Genomic DNA, 12,684 nt, shown 5'->3' with positions numbered 1-12,684 from the left:
GACCTTGTAAGCACTCCTTAAACAAATGCAGTGTTATACTGTGACTGTGCAACAACTTTTCTTTGAATTATCGATGACTATTATCTATGTTGCATATGCAACATTTAATATTTTACCACCTTTCCAGAAGCATAACAAGAACTCAGTGGGCCACTGAAGTTTGTGAGCCACTGTCACCACAATCAATAACCAGAGAAATAGGGAGGTCACTTTATCAGGTAACTTTCAATAAAGTTAAACTTGAATCAGTTTTGAGAAATGTCAGGAGGTTATCTCTGAAGCTCCACTGCTTATATTAAGAATTTTCACCACCCCATGTGACAAATTGTCCAGTCCTTGTTGCTTCTCCATGAAAGCCTCACGGGACACCACAAGTCTTTGGTTGAAGTGAAAAGTGCTTGAACTGTGTCGTTCAAGTAAAAGGTCATTCTCTCACTTAGTTCAGTGAATGCACATATTAGTTTGCAAAGACTCATAAAGCACATTTCTAATGGAGATGATCGTGAGGGTTTTGATAAAACAGAATTTCACTTAGGTTTGCCAGGTACAAAATTTGGACTTGACTGAATGTGAAAAACCGTCACAGCTTTATTAACTATCTTCCTTCAGATACCTGAGTGGTTTCTTAGTCAGCTCAAAAGCTCAAACTTTCAGAACAACTTTTTGAGATAGTCCTCCCATATAGGTTTCCAGTACTAGGAACATTAGGATCTGTAGCTCTGCAGAAGCATCGAAGGATGTCCATGCTCCCTGTATGAGGCAGAGATGGAAGAGCTCCAAAAGTCTTAGGTCTAACTGTTCCACTACTCCTGGTGTGCAGGAGGGAAGTGTGAGTCTAGCCATTCCCCAGCTCCTAGCCCAGAGCGTGGCAGCTTTGGCAGAGCTCTCCTGAGCTGCTCTGCAGCTTCCAGCACTGCTATGAGGAGTGTGAAGCACTGTACACTCCTAAGCACTCTTAATGAGTGGATCCACCCTCCTTGTTGCATAGCTGGAAGCCTGAAGATCTCCAGGTGGGCTCCTACACCTCCCTGCCACAGTTCTGTGCAGGCCCACCATTGTGGCTGCCCCAAGCAAGGTCAACACACAGCTCCAGGAGACCTGGGTGATTCATCTGTGTAGCCTTGCATGCTTATTTTGCTGTGGAGCCTGACAGCCCTGATGCTGCCAGTGTGAAAGGGACACTTGGAGATGCTGAACAGCAGCAGGGCTGCAAACCTATGACCTGGCAGGCACTAACTGCAGCTTGGTAGTCAGGCTGCAAACAACCAAAAATACAATTTCAGCTGGTGGCTGCTGAGGTTTTGGTGAGCATATCCAGCTTGAGGAAAAATTAGTCATTACTTCTGCTCTATTAAAAAAGACACAAACAAACAAATCCTGGTTTATGAGAAGTTCTGAAATACTGATATTTCCCTTGGAGATGAAATACATGATTTCATCTGACTCTGGTTCCTGCAGCTGTGCTGGTGCCTGGCAGTCCCCACAAAGTTACACCTAGAGCCTTCTCTTTGGTCTGAGCAAAGTGATGGAGGGGTTGAGAAATTGCCCAGTAACTTTGCTCCCAGCTGTGACCTGCCCCCTGACACGTGACCCTTCGAAGGCCCTGCCTGCTGGAGGAGTAGATGAGGCTTGGGGTCCTGTTGGCAGCTTGGGCAAGGGAATTTCATCTTTTTCAGTTCAGGTACATTCCTAGTGGAGTGTTCATCCAGATGTAAATTAAATGTAGAAAGTTTTCTTTAAAGAGAGGGCAGCCCTTGTGTTTCACTGGACATGCAAGCTACTTTCATCATGAAGAAAATACAGAGGTGATCATAAAATCTGAAAACATTTTGCTTAGTACAACTGCAAATTCATTTGGTGAGAATTATCTTACCTCATGTATATACTGAAAGTTATCATACGTTTGAGGGGACATATTTCAGATTAAAGTGAGATTTCAGAGTTTTCTGCCCTAACAGCTGGGAAGTGACATCATTTGTTACACTAGCCTTGAGGGGAGGTCATTACAACACAGAAACGAAAACCATTTCCTAGGTTTTGAAACTTATTCCAGAGCTAATTTAGCAAAAAAGACCATTCCACTTTTCAAAGAAACTAAAACAACCAACAAAACAAACAAACAAAAACCCCCGGTGCTTTCTTTTCTGCCTTATTCAAATTATAAGGCATGGAAACTGCCCTTTCATCAGAAAAAAAATTTCAGGAATCTACCCTTAGGTGGACAGTTCAAAGTACTGATTTTTACCTATAAGTGTTCTTTTAAAATAATAGCTCCCCCATATTAGAGTGCAAATCTCAATTTTTATGTGCACTGCTTGTTGGGGCTTGAGTGTATTTTTGACTTTGTATCATACCATTTGCACTACTGCAGACCAGCATTTGACCTCTGCTCGGTGTTACAGCTGTGTTTGTTAAACCACTTCACCTGTTTCCATTACAGAGAAAGAAGTGAAGTGCTTGGTGAAAATGTTATGAAAACAGTGAATTTCATGGTGGTGAACAGGATCATCACAAGATGTGTGCAACTCTTAAACTCTCCCTGAACTTTTGGACTTGCTATAAGAAAAATACTTACAATCAAAACCACAGACCTGAATTCATTCTTTTCCCCCCACCTTTTCTCCCAACCTTGGCCTGAACTTTTTGCACAGTGCAGGTCTCCTTGCCAATCTGAACATTGCAGTTACAGGAGGATGGATCAGACCACTGAAATCCAACACTCCTCAGCTCTGCAGGAGGGTGGAACTGGACCCCAGCTGGGGAAAGGTGCTCCTGACAATTAATTACCTTTCTTCAAAGGTCGTCTCTGAAGCCTGACTCTTCTTAAAATTTTTCGTTTCTTTTGGATTTGCTACATTTTATTTGCAGTAATCACAGCCTACTTGGGTTAGGCTGTGATTCAACAAACCAATAGCACACTCCAAAAGAAAATCTAAAGTAACTCTTAGCTAAACTCTCAGCTCCTTTTCTAAAAGACCTGTCTTGCAAGACTTCTGTGAACTACTGACATGTGTTAAAACCATTGCCTGCTGTCTGAGATTTGTTTGTGGTGATGCAATGAGAGTGATTCTCATTGAACACACTACTGAAATATTCTGTTCTATTGGCTAAGTCCCATAAATGTTCTTAAGAGCACCACCCCTGAAAAAAAGTGCAGACCCCTGTGTTGGTTGTCTGCCCTCCATACATAACTCATGGGGAGAGTTAGGAGCTTTGGGATGTGATCCCAGAAGTCAGCTTTGGCGAGCTTTGGCCGGCTCCCATCTCAGCAGAGAAATCCTGAGGGTGAAGTGTTATTTTAGGCTGCCAATGTCACATGCAGGCTGCTATTAAGAGGTGTCCTAACTGCTTTGAACAGATAACCAGACCTCTCCGACCTCTCCTGTATAATACAACATGGGCTCCAAATTAGCAGCTGGAGCTAAGTAAAGTATGTCTAGAAGTCAAGGGGGCTGTTGTACCACCTCCAACTGGTAGTCCAGTGTGCTCCAAAAACTTAAAAGCAAAACACGAAGCACACATAGAGTTAAGGCCACTCTGGGTTTTGATGTAGCTTAGCAAGCGTTTATAAAATTATACACTTGGTTTTAGGTGCCCAAATGCTACCTCAGTCTTATTTTAGGTAATCAGACCTCTGGCTCTGACCTGGAACCTTGTCCTCTCTCCCTCGTGCTCTGAGGTTTCTGCTGTGAATCCTGCCCTGCTAATCTATCCCTTTCCCTTTCAGCATCAATGACTGTCATTGCTGTAAAGGCTGTGTCCAGTATGATAACACTATCTGTGAAGGGGAAAATGCAGCTAACTCATTCCATTTTCTATATCATGGTTGCTTTAATGGCAAGTTCTTGTGCTTTCCAAGTCAAGTAAGTGACCTTCTACTTATCTCCTAACCTTCATACACATTTTATCTGTGAGTTTTATTTGGTACTGATAATGATTCCAGATACAAGTCACATTTTGAGGCAACAAATTCCTGGCAGAGCCTTGACAGATGCATTTATTGTCTCTAACTGATGGTATTGCTTATTTAGGCTTTATTTCTTAGTTTATTATTGATTGTTATAGATACTACCTCCTCTCCTTATCACCTTCTACAAGGTCTTCCCAAATTTGCTTGACTAGTTTTGGCACAGGTCTTAACTTATTAAATGAAATTTATGTTTATGTAATCTTTTGGGGGTTACTTTTAGAAATCTTTATTACTGAATAATCAAATGGCCATGTTATCCTCATTACGCATCTCTTCTCCCCAGCTTTGTGTCACCAGTCAGACTGAAGAAGAGAGTTTATCCGAACTTTCTCCCTGCCTCTGTTAAATCTGCATGTTGCACTTTGCTATCCTGTATGTCTGTACCTTTCTAGGAAATAGTTAACTTTTGGTGTGCAGGGGACATCCAGGTTTTCCCTGCAGGCCTCTGGTCTGTTAAGGGATTGGTTTATGCTGCTTTTGCAGATTGCTGGGTATGGCAGTGTGGTAAAATATGTCTTACAGCTGAACAGAGTGTCTGTTTCCTTTATGCCTGTCCCTCTGCTTCAGGTGCTGATAGCATCATTCAGTAATCTCATCTAGACTACTCCAGTGTGAGCCTGAGTATTTACTTGCATGATTATTTTCCGGTAGAAGAGCCAACCCAGCTTTTTCATGGCAGAACATACCATTCCCATGTGGAATCAGAAAGTCCGTGCATTATTATGCAGTGACTCTCCATGGCTGACTCAGGAACTCCCCTGTAGCAGATTATAGAGTGATTTACATCCAGCTTGTCTTCACTGGAAGAACAACTCTGGGCATTTAAAATAGGAAATAAGAGCTTGGTAGATAGGAAGCTGCTGAATTAAGCTTCATCTTTCCAGTTTTTCTTTATTTCTTTTGCTGGGCCAAAATTAAAACAGAAGTGAAATGTGCCCATTTCATTCCCTGGGCTGAGTCCCTTTCTCTCTTCTCTCTTGGATGCATTTTCTTACGGGGACAGTACTGTCAGAATAAATTTTTCATTTTATTTGTTTCCTCTCTTATTTTATTTGATTGTTAGCTCAGAACAGCCTGTGCTGGAACAATCTCCTGGATCCAGTGCTGGGCCTTGGTATCATTGTTTTAGTTCCTGTGACCAAGTTTGTTGCAAATGGGAGAAAATAATGAGGTGTTGTCAATGACTTCAAAATCCTGACTATCCTGTGGATATGTAGGATTTCTTTATTTTTAAAGCACCATGGAGACTGTTCAACAGTTGCTAAAATAACTATGCAATTGCTTTAATGGCTAAAACAGATCCAAGTTTGGATTTTTACTATGCACATATATTGCACCAGTGAAACATTTAAATGTGGTTCTTTTTATAGGTTAGAATATACTCTGAAGGCTCCTGATTTTTCTCTTTTGGTCTGAAATGCACTGTTCACATGACAGAGTATCTTCTGGTGCATCCACAAGTTCACACTCATGGTTGATCACTCTATGGGTAAATGTTGGTAGCTGTGGTCTCTGTGAAAGTGAGTTAATTGCTTTGCCTTTTTGATCTGCTGATGCAGACTGTGCAGGCTACTCCATGGCCAGTTTCTTGACCCTGCAGGTCTGTGTGCAGTGTATGCTCCTGTGGTCCTGCACACTCTTGGTCGTGAATCTGGTGAGGATTCATGTTGCTTTTCTGAAGACGACAGCAGAAAGTTTCCAACCCAAGGAGCACAGGCTTGGAGCTATCTTTCTGGACTTTTCCGGCAGGACAGAATGTTTCTGGGGTGTGATTGCATGGATAAATATACAAATAGGTGTTTCAGCCAAGCTGGATCGAGCAGTAGCAGCAATGTTGACTTCAGCAAAGTGAAACAGTTCCTCCAAGAACTCACATGTTCATGTTTGTGCTGTAAATATACCCTTACACAACCTGTTTAAATTAGAGCAACTTGTCCCTGGCTGCTTGCAGGCATCACTGCTTCCAAGAACCGATGCAGACCATAAGAAATAATACCCTAGCATTCCTGCCTTATCTGTGGCAGACAAAATTTTTCCAAAAATGCTTAAAAAAAAAATATCCATTGATAGCCCATGGCCAGAAGGATTCATGCCAAGTCTCTTGTGTCTTGTTTGTACTCTGCAGAGTCAAAACCAGAAAGTAAATTCAATACATGTATGCTAGTTAGGGCTATTGTGGTAAGAAACGGTCGCACTTATTGTTAAACTGACATAAGGTGGCTTAACCTGACTTAAAGTACAAGGAACCTCTTGTAGGCATGAGGTGTAATAATGCTTGTCTTGCAGGTTCCTGAATCAAGCAATGCATCTGTATGAAGCAACAGCAGTTGTGCCCATTAATTTTGTGTTTTTCACCACCAGTGCCATCATTTCAGGTTTGTTTCCAGCCTTCTGCCTCTACAGAATGATGTTCTAAGCATCACGTTTTCAAAAATTACTGCCTGTGAACAGGAACCCAAAACAGCCATGGTTTTTCTCTTCACAAAAAGTTTTTCCTAAGTCACAGGTGTTTAAGTTCTGAAAAATAAACAAGTTCACAACTTCTGAAGCAAAATAAATGGCAGGGATGTTGGAACTAGATTATCTTTAAGGTCCCCTTCCAACACAAACCTATTTTCTATGAAAAACAATCAAAATCTAGCTCTTCCAGAATAGATATGTGTGATTTACTGTGTCTTGCTGGCTTACTAGAAGTACCTGCATTTATCCTAGCCCCATCTTGACATCCAGTAAATGCGTTTACCATGTGCACACCAGCCTCTCTGTATACGAACTGGTAGAGTAATTTTAATGGCCTGGCAAACTACTCAAATGACAACCAGCTGTGTTTCATAGTAGTTAGCGTATATTCTGTTTCAGAAGGTGGAATTCTGGGTTAAGTGAAGGAAATAAAATTACTCCAAAGACTTTTTAAGCATTTAACATTTTATTCTGGGTGAGAACTTTGAACTCAGCATTGTTAAAGAGGGACTGCAAATCTTGGAAATGGTGCGCAGCATCAGAACACGAGCAGGGAGGACGACTAAGATGCTGTATCAGCAATGAGCCAAAATGATCGTGTTGTTAGAACATTTATGACTCATTTTAACACACACTGGGGGCTTTCCTGTCATTGCTGTGCAGAGTTTCTCATGCAGAGCTGCCATTAATGAGAAGGGAGTTAGCTTCACGCACAGATTGCCTCAGCACCTGTGTTAGAAGAGACCTACACTTTGTGACTGAGAGAAGACTTGTGCCAAAAAGGGGTTGCATTCCTATGGCCATATGGGAAGTTTGGCCTGGTGCCTCCTTAAGAGATCAAGTACCTATTCAGGAATGGCTTAATAGCTTTGAGACTGGATACACATGTATTTGCACCAGGTTAGTTAAACCAGTGTAGGGCTTAGAAGAACAATCTCTGCTGAATCTTACTGGGCTGCTCATAGAAGGTATCTTGTCTCGTGCCACCCCCATCCCCAGTTTCAGCCTTTGAAGACACAGTCACACTTCAGCTGCACTGGTTCACACTGGCGTTTCTAAGCAGAACTATGCTCATCAGTGGTTTAAAGCTAATATACTTGGCTGCTAATCGGGGCAGCTGAGATCCAGATACACATCTGGTTCTGTCACCTCCACTACAGAGGTGCTAATTCCTGGAAGAGGGGTGACCAGAAAGAGCTAGTGATCCCTTCAGCCAGAAAGATTTGGCGAACTTGTCTGCTGGAGCCCTTAACTTGGTATAAACATGAGGGACACAGTTAATTATTGAAAATCTGTTCCCAATTGGAGTTAAGATGTCCACATGGTCTGTTGGAGTATCTTAACGAAATCCATGAAGAACCTCTTAGCTATATTGGTATGTCTCTGCTTGTGAATAAGACCTTGAGTTTGACCTGCATAAAAACTGTTGCTGACAATGCAAAAAATACGTGCATCCGTGCAGTTACTAACCCAGCACATGTTCCAACCTGATTGACTAAATCTTCACCAGTCCCATGCAGTATCTTGAAAAAGCCTAGATTATAGAATATAGGCACATAAAGTGAACACATCACAATGTGCATTAATACCTTATTTGGGATTTTTTTGCTCCATTTAAGCATGACACTGCTCCTGACCCTCCCAGCTGTAATTCATATCACTTGGAAGCCAGTCAAGATCTGCAATTCTTGTTTCTGTCACATTCCAGGGGTCATATTTTATCGGGAATTCCAAAATGCAGCTTTCCTGAGTGTGTTCATGTTTCTGTTCGGGTAAGTGTATCAGCCTAAAATCTGCGCTGTTTCAGTTTGTACTGAAACAGCATTGCCTTGTGCCTTCTTTTCTCAGTAAGAAGAAACCTGCCTTGTTATTAAAATATTATGGAAAAGCCATTATAGCAGGATAAAAAAACACTAAAAAAAAGATTGATGTCTGTGCTTTGGGAGTTTGGAGCCCGGTTTTGAATCCAAATATGTAAAAATGTGAGACACTTATGAACTACTAATCTCATGATGGAATGAAAAACCAGCAGCATGTGTTGCTCCAGCAGGAAGGAGAAATCACTGCTCTGCACCAAATATCAAGTTATAGGGGGTGCTTTTACAGCTGTGAGACATCTCCCATGTTACCTTCCAGTTGTGTATCTGCTGCTGCTAGGCATGGGCAACTATATGAGCTGCTTGACTATGAGGGAATAATATAATAACTCTCTCCCACCTTCCCGTGTCAAGAAAGACAGTGTGCCTGCAGAAGAATTCAGAGCATGCTAAATAAATTCCTGAAGAATGGCCTAGGTGTTGTGAGAGCAGGAACCTTCTCCTGGCTCTCAGCACCATAAAAACTTTTGGGACAGGGGACAGTTACTTGATAATGGGTGTGAGATGGTTAAAAGCATCTCAGAGAACTATTGGAGGTGTCTTGCCACAGTGCTGTCAAATAAATGGGGCTGATAGCTACAGACATCTTCATCTTCTGCAGTTGGGCTGGAGTAGGTGCACACAACTGCTGTTTTGTCTGACTGCAGACAAAAAAGAGACAAAATCTGGAGATGAGCAACCATGTATTTGGCAAATAGGAATTAGGAGTTGTGTGTCCAACATAGAGCAGATAGAAGATTTGTCCAACCATAGCAGTTTTTCACTGCTTCTGGCTTGCAGCTTGCCCCTGAGACACACAGTCAAATGAGAAAAACAACAGAGATGTTGATTGTCTGCAGCTAGACTGAATTGTTAATGAAATTGCACATGCTAGAATGCTAGTTTGGATGCTCTGTGAAGATTTGCTCAGGGATTCAAATGTTGTAGTCTCACACTCCCAGGCATTTGATTAGGTATATATTGCTGAAAGTGTAATTTTGGCTGTGGAGCCTTTGGAACTGATAATAAAGCTTCAGGAGGCAAAACCTAGACTGAAAGAAAGCCCAAGATGAATTTATAGAGCTGCCAGGAAGAAGTGTTTCTTTATAAACTCAGCAACTTGTATTTGGAAGTCCTTGAAAAAGAAACATGGAAAGAATTCTCATCTCAGATGCAGCGAACTGTTTCTAATGATACTCTGCCACTGTTATTTTGCAGGTGTCTACTGTCTTTCCTTGGTGTGTTTATAATTACAAGAAATAAAAAAGAGGAGAATTTACAAATTCCTTTTATTGACTGTGGACATATTCCTGGTACGTAGGGGTTTTTTTCTGTCTCTGTTTAAATGAGGTATCTGATAATGGGTTGACCTAGGAGAATTGAGTCACAGATGTGCTCTAGTCATATTTAATAAATATACTGTTCCCTTAATTTCTATTCCTGTTCCCAACAGATTTTTCAAAGAATTTTTCAGAGTTTTTGCAAACTATTGTTACAACCAGTCAAATGAAAACAATGATTACTAGAGCAAAGAATGTTTAAATGATGGATTGATGGGGGATTTGTTTTATTAAAATTCTTTACAGAGTTCTTGTTTTTTCCCTTCTCTCACCACATTTTCTTAGGACACAAACTGACAGGGAAAATACAACCAGATTCTCACAGTTCATGCTATGGCACACTGAATAAGGAAGATGACTCGGTGAAAAGTCAAAGCTGAAAGAAGAAAGGACCTTACTTGTCAACTAACAGGAGGAATACCACTGGAACAAGGCACAGCAGCACTTTTTTGTTGAACGTATTTAAGTACACATTGAACTCCTGTATGTTGATGAGTCATAGTATTATTTAATCCTAATTAATTTATCCTGTGATTCTACCAAATGGATTCTAAATATAAAGGAAGCCTTAAGAAAAACTAAATAACCATTAATGATACAGAATATTCTCCTAGTATCAATGCCTCTTGGGGGTATTTTTAGAGTCTTAATTGCCTTGAAATGCAAATAGGCACAGAACAGGATTGTAAAAATTCCCCTTTGAAACCCCTCAGATCTGTGTAGCTGCTTAAAGACAAAGGTGGGAAATGAGAACTTTCATAAGTGACTTCAAAGTATTCTGCTACATGTACAATTCCTTTTAAATCTGTTCCTTCCTGTTCAGGAGTCAAAGCTGTGGGCATATATACAGTGGACACAAATAGGTAAACACAAAGAATTTTGGATTATACGTAGAGGGACAATCCCGATTATCTCCTACCATCAGATTGGTTCTCTTATCTTCCAAGGAAATAAACACTTGTGTGAGGAGGGGGAAGAGAATATTTGCCATAAACATAGGCACATGGGCATGTGCACATATCTGAGGTGCCCAGCCAAGGCAGGTCTAGGGAATTATGCTTGACGTTTTACATCCTTTGAGAAGAGTCCTGTGCACTGGGCTCTATGACCTGTTAGCATAGTCTGTTCTGAGTTTAGCTTCTTTTTCAGTAAAAGAAGGTTTTAGTGAAGAAAGTACGTAGTTCTTCAAAGGAAGTGGGGTAGCCAGGCTCCCTCTCTTGATGTGTCTTGGAAAAACACTCCTAAAAAAGAAAAATAGGGCAGCTCCCTGTTACCATTGCTAAAGCTGTGTGAGGAAAGGCTGTAAAAAACAGAACCACAAAGAGTCACGGTAACTGTACCACCTTTCCTTCATTAAATGGTAGTGTCTCCACATTGATTTAAAGAGCCAGAAGTGATGGGAAAGATGGCAATACAGGCTCCGTATTCAGATTTAGGAGGTCTTTGTGTCCCTCAGTCCCAGATGCCCAGCAAAAAAAAGCTTCTTCTGGGCATTCATCGTGGGCCCACTTAACCTTGCCTGATAGTACTGATACACCTCAGCCAGCACAGTGGGGAGCAGACACATCCTCTGCATAAAAACTTAAAGTGCTCTTGAAAAATGTGCATGTCTTGTTTTAAGTTTAAATTAATCTGCAGTAATGGATAGGGGCCATAGACTCTGTGTATTTTTTTCAGTGAGATAAGAGGAAATGAGGTCTCTTTTTCTTTCTCGAATAATTTTTTATTTAATTTTAAAATAGCTACAGTTGAAGATCCATAAGGCAATTTAATTTCAAATGCTACAAAGCACACACAGAGCTGCAGTTTTTCCTGTGGAACAATGGCCCAGGAACTAGGGCATGTGGGGACTTGTGAAGCTGTTTTTCAATATGGACCTTTCCCAGCTGACACAGGACAAGGCTCTGTGTCTGCACCTTACTTGTACTAGCTGCCTGGCTTGGCCTTCCTTTCCCCTCTTACAGCTTGAGTTGAAGTTTCTAAAGCTTAAATAAAGATTTTAAAAAGCACATTACTTTCAGGTGCTTCCTCCAGGGAGTAAGAGCATGCCTCTCTCTTTCTTTTGCAAGTCAAATTTAAGCTTCTTTCTAAGTCTCAAGTGAGAGTGTGTGGTAAAGATGGAAATAGGAGGCCTACAGGCTTTTGTTCTATGACCTGGGAAACAAATGAGTGACAGGGTTTGGTTTTGTTGCTTTTCTAAATGATTGGCCTTGGGCATCTTTCCGAAATCTGTTTCCATGGCTCAGAAGGTCTGGAGGAGGTAATAAAGGTTACCAGGTATAGGATTTTCTCTTTAGAGTAAGAAATCAAATGTAAAAATCTGTGGCAAAAGTTATTATTTATTTTATATTTCTGTATTTCATCTTGAACAATGCTTTTTTCTTTCTTCCTATGGGTTTATACAAAAATTATAAGGGTTAAAATATTGTCTTTAAACCCCAGCATATTTGAAAGTAATTTATGGAGCAAAACACTGGTGAGAATTATATGCAATTAAAAGTTGTGATTTGACACGGTCTTTGAAACTCAAGTACGTTCCAACTAATTAGTGTATTACAAGATCAGAAAAACTCAGTGATGAGAATTCATTACTGCTCTGCCAAGAAAGGGACATGACTTGTTTCAAGAATCAGTTTCTAATCAATGCTGTTTTCAGATTCTGCTTGCCATACTTAGGTAGCAAACACCACAGACAAAGCAAAAGCCTTTGCACTGGAATACTAAACCATCTCTGAAGCCCTTCTCTTTAATAATGAGTTATTTTAGTGTAACGTTTTTCCTGATATCAAAAATGTGAGCTAGATAATAAGCTGCAAAACTTGCACCTGCAGACTGAATTTTCCTGAACAGATCCTCCATGGGATATGCAGAAATCAAACCAGGGGAAGGCATGGTGGGCAGGCAGCATCCCATGTGGTCCTCCAGGCTCCAGCTTGGGATTTTTGACAGACCAGAACCAGGAGGACTCGTTTAATGCTTGTTCCACTGCTGGTCACACTGCAGCAAGAGATGAAGTATTAACTGGCCATGGGCCTGGAAATGGTAGCTCTGGAGTAGA

The 12,684-nt window shown here is 41.0% G+C and overlaps 1 protein-coding gene across 2 annotated transcripts in view; it reads left to right on the top strand.

Moving 5' to 3' along the window:
• NIPAL2 (NIPA like domain containing 2) overlaps nt 1-12,137 on the top strand; it is a 49,101-nt gene extending 36,964 nt beyond the window's left edge. The window contains exons 7-11 of one of the 2 annotated variants that reach the window (XM_027657056.1): nt 3,728-3,863; nt 6,257-6,345; nt 8,139-8,202; nt 9,505-9,599; nt 9,912-12,137. In XM_027657056.1, the coding sequence (XP_027512857.1) occupies nt 3,728-3,863; nt 6,257-6,345; nt 8,139-8,202; nt 9,505-9,599; nt 9,912-10,006 (479 nt within the window). In that variant the 3' untranslated portion in view covers nt 10,007-12,137. Of the gene's footprint in view, nt 1-3,727; nt 3,864-6,256; nt 6,346-8,049; nt 8,203-9,504; nt 9,600-9,911 lie in introns of both variants that reach the window. The other variant, XM_027657057.1, reaches the window with a different exon arrangement.
• The last annotated feature ends 547 nt before the right edge of the window (nt 12,138-12,684 follow it).

The sequence above is a fragment of the Corapipo altera genome, unplaced genomic scaffold (assembly GCF_003945725.1).
Source record: "Corapipo altera isolate COAL_440 unplaced genomic scaffold, ASM394572v1 52b, whole genome shotgun sequence".
Lineage (NCBI taxonomy): Eukaryota > Metazoa > Chordata > Aves > Passeriformes > Pipridae > Corapipo > Corapipo altera.
The sequence above is the reverse complement of the archived record's forward strand: the minus strand, read 5'-3'. Positions and strand labels throughout refer to the sequence as shown.